We start from the raw sequence: 20568 nt of genomic DNA, 5'->3' as shown, positions 1-20568 counted from the left end.
TGGTCCCCTACCAAGCGTCAGTAGTGGACATTTTGACCTTCCTACAAGAGTTCCTAGACAGGGGACTAGGTCTCTCCTCGGTCAAAAACAACTTGGCAGCAATCTCAGTCTGCCATGTGGGGTTTGAAAACGAGACGGTATGGAAACACCCTCTAGTTAGGCAGTTCGTTAAGGGCGTACGAAGGGAACACAGGGTCAACAGATCCCTGGTCCCCTCCTGGGATCTAACCCTAGTCCTGGAGGCCTTAACCAAGGATCCCTTCGAACCACTGACGACAGTTAGTTTGAAGAACCTGACACTGAAGGTAGCCCTCCTAGTTGCCTTGACAACTGCTAAAAGGGTCAGCGACCTACACGCCCTCTCGACCTCGCCAGAGTGCATGAGGTTCGATGACAGGTCAACCAAGGTCACTATCAAACCCAACCCAGCCTTCATCCCCAAGAACGCCCTCTCCGTGTGCGTTCCAGTGGACCTACAGGCTTTCCACCCCCCTCCTTTTGCTTCTAACGAAGACAGGAGGTTAAACTGTCTCTGTCCAGTGAGAGCTTTACGAGCATACGTGGACAGGACGGCCCCCTTCAGGATAGGGAATCAACTATTCGTATCCTGGGGTACCAGGACCAAAGGAAAACCTGTCACAACGGTCAGCATCTCCAATTGGATAGTGCAGACCATCCGCCTGGCTTATACTAGTCAGGGAGTGGAGCCCCCACAAGCGCTGAGGGCTCACTCCACAAGAGGCATGGCAGCATCCTGGGCACTCTGTAAGGGTGTCCCAATCCAAGAGGTCTGTACCGCAGCGAGCTGGTCCTCTCCCTCAACATTTGCCACATACTATAACCTAGACGTGGCAGCGCCCTCTGTGGCGCACGCAGTGTTGGGGGCTGCCGCACCATAATGGACCTATTAGGCCATTAAACCATGTGTAATCACATAAGTCTAGATGCCCTGGATATACCAGGCCTACATGAAGCATCTACACTGAGAATGTATATCAGCCCGAGGCTACTACCATTCTCCACCGGGACCGGGCTATCAACCAGAGGTTGCCCAGCCCTCATTAGGTTACCTTATATAGCCCTGAACACACTTGACTATTTTCAAGACACGGGAGTTCATAAGGTCCCATAGAGTGAAGTATTTCGTGAACGAATACTTAACAAAACGAAGAGGTTTCTTTAGAAACCAAGGTTTTGTAAGTAGAGTGAGTGAAATACTTCACTCGAAACACCCTTCTGTCTTGGCCCGGCAGAAGGAAAAGTGTTCGAATGAGCGCGCTGTGACGTAGAGGCAGCCTAGATGCTTCGAGAAGCAGGGCATCTACGTCATCGCTCTTAAACCCACAGGCCATATTTTAGGAGCATATGGCTGTGGGAGTTCATGAATGAAGTTTCTGCCCTTTTGCTCCGCAAAGGGAAACATCCCATAGAGTGAAGTATTTCGCTCACTCTACTTACAAAACCTTGGTTTCTAAAGAAACCTCTTCGTTTCTTTAGCATACAGTGTTTGGGTCCAATGGAGTGAAGAGATTTTGTACTTTGGTTAAATATTTTCAAAGCGACACACAGTTCAATAGCACTGATATATATACAGTATGTATATTACAAAAAAAATAGAGAAATAAAAAATGGAGTTAGGTCGTTTCCTCCTGACAGCAACGATACCGGTATATAATATTTAAGATGAACATGCAGAGCTACTTCAAAGAGCAGAGGAGGCTGATGGGTCAACGTGGACATTACTAGCAGTGAAAAGTGAAGATGATGATGATAAACAGAGAGACAGAGCCTGTAGCCAGCACCTCAACTCGACACATTAAAACGCAAGCTGATGTAGAGGACTGTGGAACATCAAAACCAACTAGAGATGGCCAGCTCCTCTCTTCACACTGTTCTGAATCTGACACTGAAGACAGTGACGAGTGGGAGGAGACCAGGGATGAAGACCAGTCGGCTCTAAACACACCAAAATCACACAAGACACAAACTTGCATTTACGCAGAGAAGAAACTAATTAGTTGTACAGAGAGTGTGGCAAATGTGGGAAACTTGAATAGACATACAATGATTCATACAGGGGAAAGGACCTTTACGTGTACAGTTTGTAGCAAAAGCTTTAACCGTAAGGACAAGCTGAAGTTACACATGAGTAATCATGGGGGAAAACCTTTTACTTGTACAGTTTGTGGTAAAGGATTTGGTCAGATGTCTGATTTGAAGGTACACATGAGAGTTCATACAGGGGAAAAACCCTTCACGTGTACAGTTTGTGGTAAAGGATTTGGTCAGATGTCTGATTTGAAGGTACACATGAGGATTCATACAGGAGAAAAACACTTTATGTGTACAGTCTGTAGCACAGGATTTAGGCAGATGGCTAATTTGAAGACGCACATGAGGATTCATACAGGAGAAAACCCCTTGTAAAGTTTGTGACAAAAACTTTAATGACAGATGCAATATAAAGAAGCACATGACACCTCATAGGGGTGGGGGGGGGGCAGTTTTACTTTGTGGCAAATCTTTGTTAGAAAACATGATACTTATTACTTACTTTAGCTACTCAAGATCTTCGGTTACATAATTTGAAGTGAATATTGGCTGCTGCATAATGTTAAAAGGCCTGTCAGACAATTCTCATTGACGTGAGATTTAAGTGTCGTACACTGTAGTCAAAGTGATGTTAGAATTCTAAATCCCGAAAGTGACAGTGATCTCGGTGTACAGCCGTATTTCAGTCTGAGCAAGTTTGATAAATGAAGACCAATTTTACTGTGCTGCAGTTTTCCATTTTACTTTTGTGTGTATAGTAATTCAAAGTCACAACCCCTTTAGTAACATAAAGTTAAAGAGTGTTGGACTCAAGCTTTTCTGTGAGGAAATTATTATTATTATGAGTAAGATTATCTTATCATGCAGAGGAATTTTCCATGTGCTGTTTACACAAATCCCTCTAGTTATTGCAGTTGAATTTAGTATTTTCACTGAAATTACATCTTGAATACACAACCGTAATCCTTGCTTTTTTTTGCGCAGTGCAATATGATATAACGAGAGGAACAAAATATTTTCTTTTCTTTCTTTTTAATTAGAAGTGAGTTAAGTTGTTGAATATACAGTAATGACATTTAAAACAACTTAAAAGGGTCAGAGCACTACAATGAAAAGACTGACCAGTAATACAAACCCCAGTATGCATCGGCCGTATACGGTAAGACATTTACATGCTTAATGTTTCACAAAGTAATGGAAGAGGTAGTGTTGCTTTTATTCATAACAAGGACGTCCATCGTAGCTGTCGGGTGGAAACCTTATGTCCAAAACTGTTACTTTTCAGGAAATGGAGAAAAAAGTTCCAATGGATCCAATGTAGTTATTAGTCACAAGAGTGTACAGAGTGTGGGAATTTGGACAGAGGGGATGAGCGTGGGAGAAGACAATTTCTGTTGAACGCAATTAACACAAATATAGGCCTACTGCAACTAACGTAAATATCACAACTTAACACATCCACGTTAGTATAATAGTTCATTGCTGAGAACTGTTGTACTTTAACATGTGTGAAGGAGAATAAATGAATGGTCAAAGAATTGGGAGTGAATTTGTGAATGTCATACAATGTTAAACGTCCATGTTTGCATGCTCCTCACTCGCGGCTTTTTTGAACTGCCGCAATACTTTATACAATATTCCTAAAACCACTACACATACTTAAGCACTTTCACTTTCAAAACAAAACATAGCAACCATCAGCTATGTTTGTGTGGACACTAGTATGCTGAAGAAAGGCATTCATTTTTCAATAAAAAAGGTGTTTAGCCTGACAGCAACAATATCATACGTTTAATCCCCCCCGCCCCCAAACAGCTCTTGGTTTCTGTTGCACCCATTCTGAACGGGAAAAATAGCAGATCTACAAGCTCATAGCGCGCCACCGAGTGGCGCGCTACGAGCTTGTAGGTCTGCTATTTTTAAAAATCGAAGAACGACTGACATTTTTTAGAATCTGATCTCAGGTCATAATGGGTTAATCAGACCAGTGTGTGTCCAGTGGAAACCTCGTATGAATCTGATCTCAGGTCAGAATGGGTTAAAGTTGACCCATAAGGGTCCATTTGGTCCACTCTGAGAGTTAAATTCATGCTCGGGACATCACAGTGTAAAGTAGTTCTATTCCACTGTTTCGTACTGTTTTTGTACAAATGGACCCGTGAGCGTCCATTTGGTTCCATTTGTACACTCAGAGTAACATTTACACTAAGTGTTTACCTGCCTGTTCTCTTAGAGTGGACAACAAAAAGATGACATTGAATGTAAAATGATGATTATAAAACAATTATAATAGTCTACTATAAAATGTCATAATACATAACGGCATGAGAATTAAACAAAGTTGTAAATGGCAGTAAACTATACATGTGTTCTCCGGCCTATGACACTTAAAAAAATATATTTTAAAAGGGTTATCAAATGGCACCATTATTGTCTACTTGGTAATTCAGCATGCTAAATTAGAATCCATTGTTCTTGTATTGATACAAAATACATTTTCAAATCTTGTTTGATATGACCAAACCCACCGATGATGTCGCTGGTAGGCGGATTTCTGAACCGACTATACAGCCCTCCTCTGAGACACAGAATGAGTAGACAGAAATGGTGCCATGTTATGAGTATTAGTGAGCACCAATTGCATGAAGATAAGGTGGAAAAAGTGCTCCATTAATTAATGTTAAGTTAGTACATAATGTTCAATAATACTTTAAATGACTAAGTGCTAAGTATTAATACTGATCACATTGATGAATAACTACTACTACTACTATACTACTCCTTGCCGCCTTGGCCTAATCGATCATTATTGGTAAACCATAACACAATGACAATGAAAGGTATTGACTACACAGTAGGAATTATTGTATTGATGCGATGCATATTGTTGTGTATGTAAGTAGCTGTGTATGTATGTATGCTTATGTATGTTTATATGCTTATTTATATGTATGCTTTATATATGTGTAGGGGAATGTATATATTTAAGGACAACATGAATGTATGCACTGTGCAGGTAGACAGATATCATCCGTCTACAACACGTGCACTTCAATTATGGACTCCAGGGGTAGGGCCTGACTGACAAGCCTATGGCTTCTCACTAGCCCTTTTTCGGATATCGGGACAGGACATAAAGGAAAAAAAATGGAAATAATAAATAATGTGCTGTATGAACTGTATGTCCACCATTCCCGAAAATAAAACTGAACTGAACTGAACTAATAATAATAATGGATGGGAGGTGATGCAGTTTGTGTGTTCTATAAAAAACAGTCAATACCAGATCAACATCTGTCAGTTGAATTCCCACATTAAGTAATGGATCAAAATGTAATTTCAAAACAACTGAATCAAAAATATATATGGTATATACACCCATAAATAATATGGGTAGAGGGAGGCTGTCTGGAAAAAAACAGATCAAAGGTCCCAGGTTTCAGTCTCCGCCCCGGCTGTATTGAGATGACGAATGCATGAACAACATACCCTGCGGGATTAATTAATAAAAATGTACATTTTCAATGCTTGCTATTGCGCCAGAAGAACTGGCCGAGAGAAATATTCCGTTCTTCATGAACGTGTTTCCATCCACCATGAAAATGAACCACACCCGCAGAAGTCAAGCTTAAACATCTATAGCGTGGATCCTATATATAGAATCCTATATGGCTTCATAGTGGCTTCAAGGGTGCGATCACACCAAACTTTAATCATATGCCTATATGCAGTGGATTCTGCCAATGCTTTTCAATGGCATCGGAGTGGTTTGTTGCCATTCGAGGATTTCCACAACAGAACGATACGATCCGTTTCCATTGAAAATCATTGGCAGAATCCGCCCTCATAGGCAGAATTAAAGCTCGGTGTGACTTCGGTGTGACCGCACCCGGAGTAGTTCACCCAAGACATGACTTTACTTCTATAATTTACCTGCTTGCCCGCCTGGTATCTTTGACTCTGTTGTAAAACCTTTCAGAGCTATCGTGTTGCAGCTTTCCGTGCTCGGACACGCATCCGCGCTGTGATGTGTACACGTGTATATACACGTAATAACGTAATGGAGCGGAGGCACCGCTCAAAGATCCAAGGAAAAATGATTAGCCTATTTTTGAGACCCCTGCATTAACACCAAAACTATATAAAAAAAGAGATTCTCTTGTACCAAAGTCCGCTGAGAAATGTTACCAAAATATCACTAAAGAAGAAGAAAATTAATTAATATAATGACGTCAAAGACACCACTGGGTATGTAAATGATAGAAATATAGTCATGTCTCAAACTACTTTAATAGTAGAGGCTTCATATAGAGGCTTAAAGGGTTTCATGGAGGCTTTAGACCAGTGCTCTGGTGAGGAAGGACAGAGAGGCTCCCAGAGCCAGGCCCAGCGACAGGAAGAAGGCCATGATGGCTCCCGCTGTCTCTGCTTCATGAGGGAGAACGTTCCTGTGGAGAACGGTGAAGAAAAGTCAATATACAATGCTTTGAGATGAGAATATATTAGTAGTACCCAGTGTTGTTTTTGGCATCAAATTTCTATTTTGGTTTTAGTCTTTGTCTTTTGAATAGTTTTCATTTAGTTTTAGTCACATTTTAGTCACCCGGAATGTTTTATTGTTAGTCTAGTTTTAGTCGACTAAATGTCATAAGATTTTAGTCGACTAAATCTTCAGGTGATTTAGTCGACTAAAATGTATTTTGGCGGGCCTTGATGTCGTCGTAATGACTGTTTTTACACTTGCTGAAAATAGCCGATCTACAAGCTCACAACGCGTTGCACTGCGCTGCGTCTAGTTTTTATTTGTTGACGAAATTGTCAGTATATTTAGTCTTAGTTTTAGTCATCATAGATTGTTTTCATTTAGTTTCCATTTAGTTTTCGTCAGTGGAAAAAGGTAGTCGACGAACATTTTTCGTCTTAGTTTTAGTCGACGAAAACAACACTGGTAGTACCTACATTACGCAAATAACAAACTAGACATGCGCTCTGGTCTTTGGTTCCATGATTGGTTATGGTCAAGGAATCTATGATTGACCTCATGGTCTTTTAAAGAAATACGTGTACGCGCATTCAGCCAGGCTTTATGATCCTGGCTCGACAAATTCGCTCTGTCTCAGCTTTGCTTGGCTTTACCGAAACGGAATAAACCAGGCTGTACAGAGCAGGCTTTATCAAGCCTGGATTTAATTGGCTTATATCCTGGATAATTAATTTTTGCTTTCGTGAAACAGACCCCCGGGCTCATGTCAATGTTATTGAGTTAGCAACTTGAACATCCTCTCCTCGCCTCGTCCTCCTCCCTTTATCCCGCAACGTCACAGTGTGTTTTTGATTTCAGTGTTTTTCTTTTCTCTCCTGCACTGCTCCTACACTCTACCTCTCCCTTCTCACGGAAACTACAAGAATACAGAGCATTCGGGCACACACAAAATATTAATTTCACTCACTTCTTTACACGTGTAAACTTGTGTGAAAAGTCATTTTTCAGATTTTCTTTATTCTGCTAATTATGACATGCAGTGCCCGGCTGTTGAGCACCGAGTTAGTAACGATGGAAGTTGGAGATCCATTATCCATGTCCACCCGTCTATATGCAATACCCGTTCCACCCATCTCTTTTATGCCCATACTGTATATGGAGACTTCTGTAACTGTCTCTCGTGTCCCTTTATTCCTATGGAGTTCTGTGTCAGGCATGCCCAAATATGGAGTGTTGTGATGTCAGAACAGGCCAGCTCAGCAGGGGCCATGTCCTGAGCCCGGGCAGAGGCCTTTTGTGGCGGTTCTGGACAACCGTGCAGTCCGACGACTTGACACCGGGCACTGCAGTGCCGTCCCTGTGGGGGGTACGAAACGAATTTGAAGTCGGTGGGGCAGAACGGTTCTCGAGTTACATGCATTACAGCCATACACGTATACGTACAGACAGACGTACAGAGACATTTTCTGTCATTCCTACTGTTGTAATCTGATCGACCCATGGCTGTGTATACTTGTACGTGAGAGCACAGTGTACTTGTTATGTATTGTGTACTGCCTGAACTGTAGCATACTTTATAGCTACTGGAGACATCTCAGACAGCAAGGTCAGCCTTGCTGCAGTTAGCGGTTGTTATGTCTCAAGTGTTGTTGTCGCGTCATTAGGATCCAGCTCTATATATTTCCTGTATGTGTGTAATAAACTTTGTGAACCTTTTAGCGTGATACTGTCTCGTGTCGCGTTATTGTTCTCCCGGGCCCGCCGCCGCCGTACCAAAGGTATACTTCAACCGGATTGTCACACACCACCCAGCCGGCACACACACACACCAACCTGTCTGTCAAAACACCTACTTTGGTCCGAAGCACATGCAGAGGCTGGCCAGGTATCCGTTGCTGAAGGCGAACAGGATCATGAAGACGATGAACCAGGCGTCGTGGTGGAAGTAGACCGGCAGGTTGTGGCGCGGCTGGATGTTGCACAACATGAAGAGGGGGACGAACAGCAGGCGAGCCAAGATGGACAGAGGCAGCAGCTTGCTGTCCTTGCCGGGCTGGACAGCAGACAGGAGATAATGTGACAGTGGTTTAATGCATACTTTTTAGGGTCTGTTTTATGCAGTGGTTTGTTCTACCATGTTACACTGTATATACTGTACCTTATACGTCCAAGAATTTATTCAAAAGAATCGGATATACCGTCCAGTAACTATCAGATCTGAAACCGGATTTTCTTTTCTCTTTCTTACACATTTAACCCATTCTGGGCGGGAGCCCCTTTTGGTGTTAGCATCATGTTATGCTTTAGCTATTGAAAAATAGCAGATCTACAAGCTCATACACACTAAACCCAAGCGTTTAGGTTATAAAGTTTATAAACACATATTTGTAACACTTTTTAAACGTGTCACAGTGTTTAGATTATAAACAGAAGAACATGTTTAATCGCCACTAACACTTTTTAAACACATAAACGTGTTTAGTTTTTACAATCAAAGTCAGTCATATAGGTGTTTAGAATTTGAACACTATAGTGTTCTCGTGAGGTGTTTGAGTGAACTCGTGTTCTACTGTATTTTATGGCAATTAATAAACATTTGGCATTTTATTATTACACACTGGTGTTTATGTTTTAAACGCGTCACATGTTCCAGGGATTTACAGACCTGCAAGCTCGTCTGATTTATAAATCAGACGAGCTTGCAGGTCTGCTATTTTTGAAGAATCGTGAAAAGCGACATGAAAGTGTTTGAGAACGACTGACTTATAGAAAAACAGCTATTGCAAGAAAACAGTCAGGATTTAGAAGACAGAATCGTTCCCAGGTCAAAATGGGTTAACACAATCAAGGGCCAATGAAGGCCCCCACGAGCCCTCAAACCCAGTAATGCATGAGTCCAGTTTCCCTGAAGGGCCCGTTCCGTTACTCACCCACATACACACAGCAGTGAGGCTGCGACCGGCCCAGTCACACAGGTTGAACAGCAGAAAACAGGAGACCGGGATGAAGTACACCTCTGAAGGAAAGAACAAAAACGTTGTATTCATGTATTGGTCATTTTGTTTAGTTAATGACAGCAGTCCATAGATTACACACACCCACACATTCTGACCTGAGATCAGATTCTAAGTTTTATGTCAGTCGTTCTTCGATTTTTCTAAATTAGCAGACCTACAAGCTCGTAGCGCGCCGGTGGTGCGCTACGAGCTTGTAGGTCTGCTATTTTTCAATAGTTAAAGCATGACATGATGCTAACATCAAAAGGGGTTCCCGTCCCCAAAGTGGGTTAAGTTGTGATACAGTACATAATAGCTATAAAATGTTCACAGTTTTGAGTGTGTGGAGGCTCTCCCTTTAATTCATTGTTCATGAATGCCATTGTTTAAAAGTTCTTGGCATTTTCAACGTGTTAATTGTGTGTCTGTGATGCGTTCCAAAACTAGCACCTCCACAATCTCACAATTGGCCCCTTTTCCACCGGTTGGTTCCCAGTGGGAACCGGTTCAGTTCTTTTTGGTTTTTAGTCCATGAGCCAGAGCACCAAAATTGAAAATGTATTATGAATTGAGTGGGCAAAACCATATCTATATTAGATTATTATCACCATGAAATTTTCCCCAATTGAGTACTTACACGAAGTCAATGATTTATAGTATTACAAACTTTACATTTTTAAATATGCAAATGAGGCATTATGTAGGAAAATATGCAAAATAATCGAAAATAGGATAAAGCTACTACTGTGGAAGGGTTATCATGTATAATTTACTTGTATTGATCCTATAAACAATTTAATATAGGGTATAGTTTGCCCACCAATTTTGGAGCTCATGGACTAAAAACCAAAAAGAACTGAACCGGTTCCCATTGGGAACCAACTGGTGGAAAAGGGGTCAATGTGACACAATGTGATGGCTTGTGAGCTTGTAGATGCTAACCAGGAGGCAGTTGTACCACCTCACACTATAGGTTCAAAGCTAGCCTAGACTAGTTCGCTTAAACTTGTGCATTACTGAAAGACATTTACGGTAAACTATAACTAGGCTAAGTTTGAACTTAGTGTGAACTGGTGCAACCCCCTACAGGCACACACAAATACCAGTAAGTACTCAAAAGCATGATGCATCTCTAAACAATACTTTTAAACATAGCAAACAACCATTTATCTTTTGAGGACCTGAAAAAGTGTCCTCATAATGTCTATTGTTGGCAGTTGACCCTCACAGTATAGTAATACAAGTGTGTGCTGTACACCACGCACACACACACACACACACACACCCCAGGCTCCTCCATTGGCGATGGTGGACTTGGCGTCGGCGGTGACAGCTGGGAAGGTTCCTATGGTAACGGTGAAGCAGAAACACACGGACACCGCTAGCACCCAGATCTGTAACACACAGAGGTCAAAGGTCACCATATGGGGGGCACGGTGCCGCACAGTTTGTAGTGCTGTCGCCTCACAGCTAGAAGGTCCTGGGTTCGATTCGGGCGTGTTTCCATCAGTGCCCATACCCGAGGCGGGGTTGGCGAAAGGGCCTTTCTGTGTGGAGTTTGTATGTTCTCCCCGTGTCCCCTATAGGGTAGGTACCCTCACAAAAAACATGCAGTAATCCTGGTCTCTAAACTGCCTCCCCCTGGCCAGCCAGGGCGCCTGATGGAGGGGAAAGGAACTGGTTGGAATAATGTGTTCCTTCCACGCGCTACGTCCACCTGCAGGGAAACTCCCCCCTGTCAGGTGTAAAGGAGCAACTTGGACACTCAGGCATGAAGGAAGCATGAGTTCAAGTCCGTTGCTCTCCCCTTGTTGGCGGAGGGTGTGTAGAGCCCAGGATCACATTAGATAATTGACACAGGGGTGAAAAATGGGTTACAAAATCGTGGGATAAAAATTATAGAGTAAAAAAACAAAAGTCACCATATGGTCACAGCCAGCTCAAACACTAATTTTGTTCAGTTGATTAATTCAACTCAGGCCAGGTATGACTGCTTAAATCAGCCATCACCCACCTACAATGATGAATGATACATGGTATCATTGCTGTCTGAACAGAAACACTATCTCCATATTTCAACTTTTTAATGTTTTTTTACTACTTTATTTACTGTCACGCAAAAGTAGCGAAAATAGCCAATCTAGAAGGTCATGACGCGTTGCATCCTTGTGCATCGAACAGTTTTGGTACATTTGAAACAATGTGCAAGTTAATGTGGTCGTGTGTGTGTTATAAACATTGAACCTATGAATATTAACAAGAGCGTGTGACTAAATAATAACATAGTAGGCATGCATAGCCTATGGGATTTCCACTTGACAGTGACGATATAATTATGATGATAGAACTTGAACTGAATGGAGCTGACCTTCTTGAAGATGGTGACCATGGACACATTTTGTTTGGCATCGTGGTCTGATGGTCCGTCATCTCCAGTGTTCTCTACAGAGAAGGAGAAGTATAATAATATTCTTAGTACAAGTACCCTACCAGTACTAATAGAGGAAGACAGAGTATGGGAGACAGGAGAGACAGTATTTCTGTCATCTTAGAAAAATAACATTTTATTTAGCTATAATTATTTTGATTTATATTAGGACAAATGTAAAGACAAGACTAAAGACAAAGTGAGGAGGCGTCACAGCCACTTTATCCCTGCATCATTTTTAGAGCTTCCGTGCTCCAGACTGTATGATGGACAGTGTAGGAGAAAACAACAGTAGGACTGCTGAGAGACAGACATCGTAGAAGAGACAGACAGTATAGGACAGCTGAGACGGAGACGGTTTAGGAGAGACAGACAGTAGGACGGCTGAGAGGGAGTCAGTTTAGGAGAGACAGACAGTATAGGACAGCTGAGAGACAGACAGTTTAGGAGAGACAGACAGTAGGACAGCTGAGAGGGAGACAGTGTATGAGAGACAGACAGTAGGACAGCTGAGAGGGAGACAGTTTAGGAGAGACAGACAGTAGGACAGCTGAGAGGGAGACAGTTTAGGAGAGACAGTCAGTAGGACAGCTGAGAGGGAGACAGTTTAGGAAAGACAGACAGTAGGACAGCTGAGAGACAGACAGTTTAGGAGAGACAGACAGTAGGACAGCTGAGAGGGAGACAGTTTAGGAGAGACAGACAGTAGGACAGCTGAGACGGAGACTGTAGAAGTATACTGTCCCCTATATATAATATAACCTCTTTTAGGCCTTTAGCCTGCTCTTGTTTCGCTCTACTTTGCCAGAAATTGTCGATCTACAAGCTCACAATGTGTCAGGTGCGTTGCGATAGTTTTCAAGTGTTTAATCCTGTCCTGACTGAGCAGTACATTGACATCAGTGCAGTGTTGAAGCATGCTTTGCTCTCACGTCTCTCACTACCTTTCTTCATCAGGTCCAAGGTGTTGTCTTCCTCGTTGTTTCTTTTATTAGCGTTGCTGTCCTGGAAATACTGGTAGAACTCCTGTGAAATGTAGTTTGTTTAGTTTAGTTTAGTTTAGTTTAGTGTAGTGTAGTGTAGTGTAGTGTAGTGTAGTGTAGTGTAGTTTTGTTTAGTTTTAATACACAATATAGTCTATATGCACAGCAGCCACATTGGAAAGAAATTGGGCCTCTTCCTTAGCTTAGCGCCTATACTAAGCTATAAGCCCACGTGGTGACAGAGTGGTATTCCGACGCCCCGCCATTCCGACGAGGCATGTACGTTGAACAGTCCGACATGCGTGGCCGGTTAAGAATCACCTGTTGGAAGGAAGGGTTAACGGTAGGTTAAGTATGCCTCCCATCGGAATGGCGATGCGTCGGAATATAGCAGGCTTCGACATGCCGGCAGAGGACGGCTCGATTGTTTCGTTTCGCCTCCTCCTTCACAGGTCAGGCAGTGCACTGATATTCTGCATGTTGGCTCACTGGAAACACTCTGCTATACACATTTCTTTGAGGGGGTTCAAAATGGCCCCGCTACAGCCAGGTGTGTACCTCTGGAACCAAATGGACCTGTTCCATGTGTGCACTCAGTTATGGAGGTCCTTGAAATAAAAAAGAAAATAAATTGAGAAACACTGCTACACTAAATTAGCCTGGCTCCAGCCGCAGAATCGCTAACCACACCCATTAAAGAATAAGTTCTGGCGAAGTGAAACGAAATGAAAAATCCAGGCTGAGTGTCAGGCTAACACATTTAGTGAGGCTAACACTAAAAGGAACAGAGCCTTTAATTAGTATAATTGGTAGGATTGGAAGAAAGAAAAGACGCCCAATGTCTTTCAATATGGCTGCTGTATAGGGTAAGTGATTTTATTTGGTGTTAAAAAGCTCTATATTGTGATAGTACAGTATAGTTTGTTCAGTAACAGGAGTCTCCATGTCTCCCAATTTAATCCAATCAGGATAGAGAACGCAGTCAGGATACAGATTAAACAAGTGAATACAAAACAAAACACAAATAAATGAGCAAATTTTGTCACTATACCTGGAAAATGTTACTGTAACTGAACACACACTATAGCAACGATTACTATCAGTCACTATATTATAGTGACTTAACTTTTTTTTTTTTTTTAAGATATTTTTTTGCGGCTTACGCCTTTATTGATTTTTTAAGGGATAGAAAGTAGGCTGACAGGAAACGGGAGAGAGATGGGGGGATGACATGCGGTAAGGGCCGTGTCGGGTCCGGGAGTCGAACCCGCGGCACACCGCGACTGGATCACCAGTCCGGTGCCCAGACCGTTACGCTACGGCCTGGGCCGTGACTTAACCTTTTAACTAAATACTTTTAGTTTTAACCAACGGATATCACTTACCTTATACTTTAAATGAATGTTTGAGTGTTATTATTATTATGTTTACCAGTTTAGGCAGGGCAACATAGGACAGGATGGACATGGAGATGACCACACACGCGGTTATAAAATATCCAAACGCTGCATCCTGCATGGCTGAACCACCTGGGAAGGAATGAAGACATTAATGAAAGGATCCATTGGCCAGTTGTGAGTCTGCTGTATTGTGCATTTTTGTCAATCGTGAAAATCGTGAATTGGGTATCAACACACCTGTGCAGGTGTTCAGGCTTATACAGTTTTACAATTTACAATTTAGGCATTTAGCAGACGCTCTTAATCCAGAGCGACTTACATTAAGCAAGAACAAAAAAGCATGGGAATACATCACATAAAAACATTTATCATGAAACATGTGTAAGCTAAGAACGTAACAGTGGAATATCTATATAATGAAACTATACATATAAACTATACGTATACTACTATCATGCTATACATATGTACTATGACGTGCTATGACTACATACAATGCAATTATAGTGCTGTCTACATAACATGCTATAAGTCTGTATCAAATGCTATCTAAGTCTACAGAAATGCTATCTAAGGGGGTAGGGTAAGTGCTATGGGCCATGATGGAGTCTGAAAAGATGGGTTTTCAGACTACGGAGGAAGATTGGGAGTGATGCTGCAGTTCTGACTGCAACGGGAAGTGCATTCCACAGTTTTGGAGCCAGAAGGGAGAAGAGTTTGGGACGTGTGGAGCGTTGTCCCAGCGTTTTTAGTGAGGGTACTTCCAGCTTCCCTGCGTTGGCTGATCTGAGTGCGCGGGAGGGTTTGTAGGGTTCGATCATACTTGCAAGATATGGGGGCGCCATGCTTTGAATGCCAGCATCAGAGTTTTGTATTCTGTGCGGGCAGCGACCGGGAGCCAGTTTTATTAACGACTCTAAAATATGAACCACTCAAACCCCAGCATCCGTATTATGTGGAATACCATCGCAGAAGACAGCAGACCGACAAGCTCTCGAACGCGTCACAAATGCTATGCGCTGTGAGCTTGTCCATTGGCTATTTTCTGTGAAGACATGCTAAGACACTGTCACGGTACGCTCCTCTGGGTCTTATTACTTGTATTTGTGTTCTGTACCTTATTTTGTATTAGTGTTCTGTGATTTCCTGTCTGCCTTGTTTTCTGTCTCCTGCCTTGTCTCACCCCCTAGTGTAACCCTAGCCACATGTGTTCTGTTGTCTGTTAGCCTATCCCATTGTTGATTGTGTGTTTCAGTTCACCTGTGTGTAGTTAGTCTTGTCTATATATATGCCCCAGTGTTTTCAGCTCCTTGTCAGTTCGTCGTCGTGATTGATGTGGTCAGTTCCTTGTGTTTCAGTTTGTTATTCCAAGTCCTAGTTATGTCCTAGTTGTTTCACAGTGTGCGTTTTGAGTATTAAAACCACTTGAATTGGGGTGCATACTTAGTTTAGACTAGTCATCGGTTAGACATGGGTTAAGGTTAGGTTTAGGTGTGCTGCCCCGTGGGAGGTTAGGTTTAGGGTGAGGGTTTGAGATAGGTTGTAGTTGTTAGGACTAATGACCGGTCTAACCAATGACTAGTCTAAACCAAAAACTGTCTAAACTAAGTACTGCACCCCTTGAATTCACTCCTCTGCCTGTGCCTGGTTCGTTCTGCACCTGAGTCCTACACCTCCAGAACTACATCGTGACAAGCTTTATAGCCCCGACTCTGGTCAACAACGTATAGGCCTAGGGTTTAGGTGTTTAAAAAAAGGAAAGTCAAAGTCTTATGCAGGCTCAGCTCCAGAATGAAATGACTGAGGGGGCAGTTGAAAATGGCAAGGGGGTGACGTTTCCAATCTGAAGAATAACCAGGCACATCTCATTTTTATATAGAAAAATAAACATGTAGATAAAACTTAAAACTGAACGTACTTGCGAGGGCACAGATCATGGCGAAGGCTGCGAAGGTGCCGGCGAGGCCCTGCCCACTCATGATGGGCGTGGTGTAGGAGGCTGGCAGTAACCCGGCCATGCCAAACAGACTGCCCTGCAGGATGGCTCCGAACGCTGCACGCACACACACGCAGGCACACACGCACGCACACACGCACAGTCGCACACACACACACACACACACACGAGGACCCGCACTTTTGTGATTTTAAGAATGGCACAAAATTATTTATTTTAAACAATGAGCCTATAAAGCTGAAAAATAGCTACAATCTAGATCTAAAGAACTGTTTTCTGATGGGGGTCTATTTTCAGGTTGTCGGTGACAAGCCAGCCATTCATGAGAGAGTATACCCATTTATCAGCTTTATTTGTGCAAAACAGCGATGGCAGAGACTCTGTCCGTCTGTCTGTCCATCCGTCCGTCCTGATTGTGCTCCGAAGAGCTTTTTTTTTTATAGTTATAATTTAGCTATTGAAAAATAGCAGATCTACAAGCTCATAGCGTGCCACCGAGTGGCGCGCTACGAGCTTGTAGGCCTGCTATTTTTTTTAAATCGTGAAAATATTTATTTCAGAAAACTGGAAGATTTAGAAGATTTTTTTTTTAATTAAATTAAATTCAAAATGGATTAATCTGTATCCTGACTGAGTTCTGATTGGATCAAATTGGTACCCCGACTTGAAAAAGCATTTTCTGTTTCATGAAGAGATGGCGAGACGTGACATTCTGAATAAACAACAATGAGTATATAGGCCTAATTGCCCTCTATAACTAAAATAAAATAATTAATTTTCATATGATCCTAACTTTTACTCAAAGGGGACAGAGCCTGTCGCAGATTTCTGATTTAATTTGTCCATGTCCAGAATGTATATGGAATGAATATGCTAATAAAAACATATTTAAAAGTAAAAGTACTCGATATGCAGAAAAGTTTCCAAATGTATTAAAAATCCCTTAAAAATAGCAAGTACAAGAGCTTGTCTACATCGGCTATTTTCAAATACGTGCACTATATAGGGCTGAAGTGATAAATATAAAAATCTTCAAATTAACTAGTGGGCCTAAATAAATGAATTAAAGCCCTAAACAAAATTGAAAACATTAATTGAAAACACAAAATGAAATGATAATAAAGAAGTAATAACCTTTAACCCATTCTGGACGGGAACCCGTTTTTGTGTTTAAGCATCATTTAGCTATTGAAAAATAGCAGATCTACAAGCTTGTAGGTCTGCTATTTTAGAAAAATCGTGAAAATGTGGCACAAATCTTTGAATATATATTCTTTCAGAAGACTTTTTATTTATTTCGACGTCAGGCCTAAATGGGTTTAGACTTGGTATTGACCACAACAGGCAGAGTATGTGTAGAATTATTTGTAATTGCGCATCAGTTCGCCGTCGACTTACAGTTGATGATGACGATTTTCACCATGGTAACCGTGAAGAAGGGGAGGGGCTCCATGTCCACTTTGACCAAGATGGCGGTCAGCATGAAGACCAGCATGATGATCAGCAGGCTGCCAGCCACGCGCAGCTTCTGAGGGATCCTATTGGGTGAGACATCCAGTATAGTGTCACAAAAAATGGGACCTTTGATTGATTGATTGAAATATGTATTAACAGTTTGCAGAATTACAGTACATTTCAAGCACAAACTCAATACAAAGACTGTTAACTGTGAGTGGACGACCCAATTAAGCATTACACTTGTTTACAAGAGGGTCCACCTTGTTCAATTCATCAAGACATTTAGAGACGTACAAATAGACACTTCTACAGTATCAAAGAACAGAACAGGAATTCATCATAAGGGAGGTAAAAAGGGAAAAGAAACATATACTGTACAGTGAGGGGAAAAAGGGGTGGGCGGTATTCAGATTTACGTTCGAATCTTCGTTCGAATTGCAGCCCTTGCAGTGCCCTTTGAGAGCAGTTTTGAAAGAGTCAAGGGATTTGCATGTCTTAATGACTGTTGGTAGGGCGTTCCTCATTTTGGTTGCATAGGAGCGAAAATAATTTTGTCCCTTGTTTGTGCCGAATCTGGGTTGTACAGTACATGGTTCATTGCACTTCCTCTGGTGTTGTGGGTATGTGGACTTCGTTAACATTGCTTTGTTCAGCCCTGCTACAGTCCATGTTACACCTAATAGGCCCTATATATATGCAGCCAAATTGGAAGGAAATTGGGCCTCTTCCTTATAATTCCTTCAGAAGAGATGAAGAACCATTTAAGTGCATAATAATTATCCATATAATTTATACATTTTGGATAAGGGGTCAGGTCAGATTTGGGGGGAGAGGGGTCAGGATAAATAATTATGGACCTACTTAAATGGTTCTTTTCTCTTAAAAGGCTCTAGTCTGGGCTGGGCGTAAGGCATTCTGTTCAAACAGAGTCAGGTTGTTGATTTTGCGGAGCACGCTGGCTTACTATTGAAACACTCGGCTACACCAGTGTGTTTCAAAGTGTACAAACGGAATCAAATGGACCCGTAAGGCTCAATTTATACACTCTCAGAATTACAAGCTTCTAAAGTGTGCTATTTTATCAAAGCTACCAGCTTTGATTTTTGGCACTCAACTCAAGTATAAATCAGGTGAAAGTAACTCCAACTCCAATGCCTAAACCTATAATCTTTAATGCAGGCTTAATCCCAACCTATATATCCTTTCCTAATTGTAAACCCATTTCTCTTATGAGGTCATGAGGACCAGGAAAATGGTCCTCACACTGTGTTTTTCTCAAATTGTATTATATTAGTGGTTGTGACCCGAGACTCACAACGGCCCAATGGCTAATTTGGCCCTGCGCGCACGCACACACACACTCACGCACACACGCACACACACACACACACACACACACACACACACACACACACACACACACACACACACACACACACACACACACACACACACACACACACACACACACACACACACACACACACACACAGACAGACAGAGACTCACAGTGTGTGCAGGAAGCTGTTCAGACAGGTGAACATCAGTAAAGGAACCATGGCACACAGCGTCATCACGTTGTTGAACTTGGCTTCCAGAACGCTGCGCGTGTCGCCGCCTCCCTCGGTCTCATTGGCCGCCGAGCGGGCCAATGAGGGGTCCTGCAGTCGGGCGGTGAAGTACTGCATGGACAGACAGACAGCTATTATCCATAAGTATAGGCTATATACGTGAGCTTGTATAGTTTATGGTTATCATTAGATACTGTACCTACCATTCCAGCGGTCATGAAGAAGTTCCATGGCAGCAAAGTTCCTAATCCCAGCATGAAGAAGACCAGCCACACACCATTATACCTACACACGCACGCACGCGCACGCACGCGTACACGCTCACGCACACGCACACACGCACACACGCACACGCACACGCACACACACACACACACACACACACACACACACACACACACACACACACACACACACACACACACACACACACACTCACACACACACACACACACACACACACACACACACACACACAATCACACCAAGGGTACACGGTAAACATGCACTGTATATTATGTATGTAAAGAGTATAAATATTATATAAACATATTAATGCACACTGTCACTGACTTGTCTCTGGGAGCTGTGGTCGCCATGGTTACAACACACCCCTCCTTCACAGATCAACAGGTACTCTGAAAATCAAAATCAATGTGACTGATACTGTGTGTGCGTGTGTGCGTGTGCGTGCGTGCGTGCGTGCGTGAGACAAGGTGGTGAGAGAGAGCAGAAGGTATAGAGTATGAGAAGTGGAGAGAGAAGAGATCTTCATAACAAGGTTAAGACACTGCGGTAACACATTGCATTAAATCACTGCTTCTCAAACATTTTCACGTCAAGGATCCCCAAATTGAAAATGTAGTTTGGCTACATGCAGACCCCCATCTGAAAAGAGGACCTGCAGGGACCACCAGAAGAGAAGATTTGAGTAAAAGAAATACACATACTGTGTATAAAAAACATTACCATGTATTCACAATGTCTCAAAAATAGCAGATATACAAGCTCACAAGCGTGTCCCAAAGTGACATGTTGTACATCATGCCTCCCTGACTCTGGGATGGAGAAAGTTCATGCGGGGTCGATCAGCTCTATAGAAGCAACCCACAGACCTCAACAATTTAAAATGTCTGTCCCCCCTCTGTAATTTATTTGTTTAGCTCTCTGTGACATTATTTCAACATATCGTCGCTGTTGGGTGCAGGAAACCTTGTATGTTCAAAACTGGTACTTCTCA

General features: G+C 42.3%; 1 protein-coding gene across 4 annotated transcripts in view; it reads right to left on the bottom strand.

The window, feature by feature from the left end:
* Positions 1 to 6070: 6070 nt before the first annotated feature.
* Positions 6071 to 20568, bottom strand: part of slc29a1b (solute carrier family 29 member 1b) — a 29711-nt gene continuing 15213 nt past the window's right edge. For 3 of the 4 annotated variants that reach the window (XM_083765433.1, XM_083765431.1, XM_083765432.1), the window contains exons 2-13: positions 19902 to 19966; positions 19532 to 19613; positions 19267 to 19439; positions 17698 to 17837; positions 16261 to 16395; positions 14374 to 14471; positions 12892 to 12985; positions 11900 to 11973; positions 10817 to 10925; positions 9466 to 9551; positions 8389 to 8588; positions 6071 to 6500 (exon numbers count right to left, since the gene is read on the bottom strand). In XM_083765433.1, the coding sequence (XP_083621559.1) occupies positions 6389 to 6500; positions 8389 to 8588; positions 9466 to 9551; positions 10817 to 10925; positions 11900 to 11973; positions 12892 to 12985; positions 14374 to 14471; positions 16261 to 16395; positions 17698 to 17837; positions 19267 to 19439; positions 19532 to 19613; positions 19902 to 19927 (1329 nt within the window). In that variant the 5' untranslated portion in view covers positions 19928 to 19966 and the 3' untranslated portion in view covers positions 6071 to 6388. The remainder of the gene's footprint in view (positions 6501 to 8388; positions 8589 to 9465; positions 9552 to 10816; positions 10926 to 11899; positions 11974 to 12891; positions 12986 to 14373; positions 14472 to 16260; positions 16396 to 17697; positions 17838 to 19266; positions 19440 to 19531; positions 19614 to 19901; positions 19967 to 20568) is intronic. The other variant, XM_083765434.1, reaches the window with a different exon arrangement.

The sequence above is a fragment of the Protomyctophum parallelum genome (assembly GCF_964188405.1).
Source record: "Protomyctophum parallelum genome assembly, chromosome: 5".
In the NCBI taxonomy this organism is placed as follows: domain Eukaryota; kingdom Metazoa; phylum Chordata; class Actinopteri; order Myctophiformes; family Myctophidae; genus Protomyctophum; species Protomyctophum parallelum.
The sequence above is the reverse complement of the archived record's forward strand: the minus strand, read 5'-3'. Positions and strand labels throughout refer to the sequence as shown.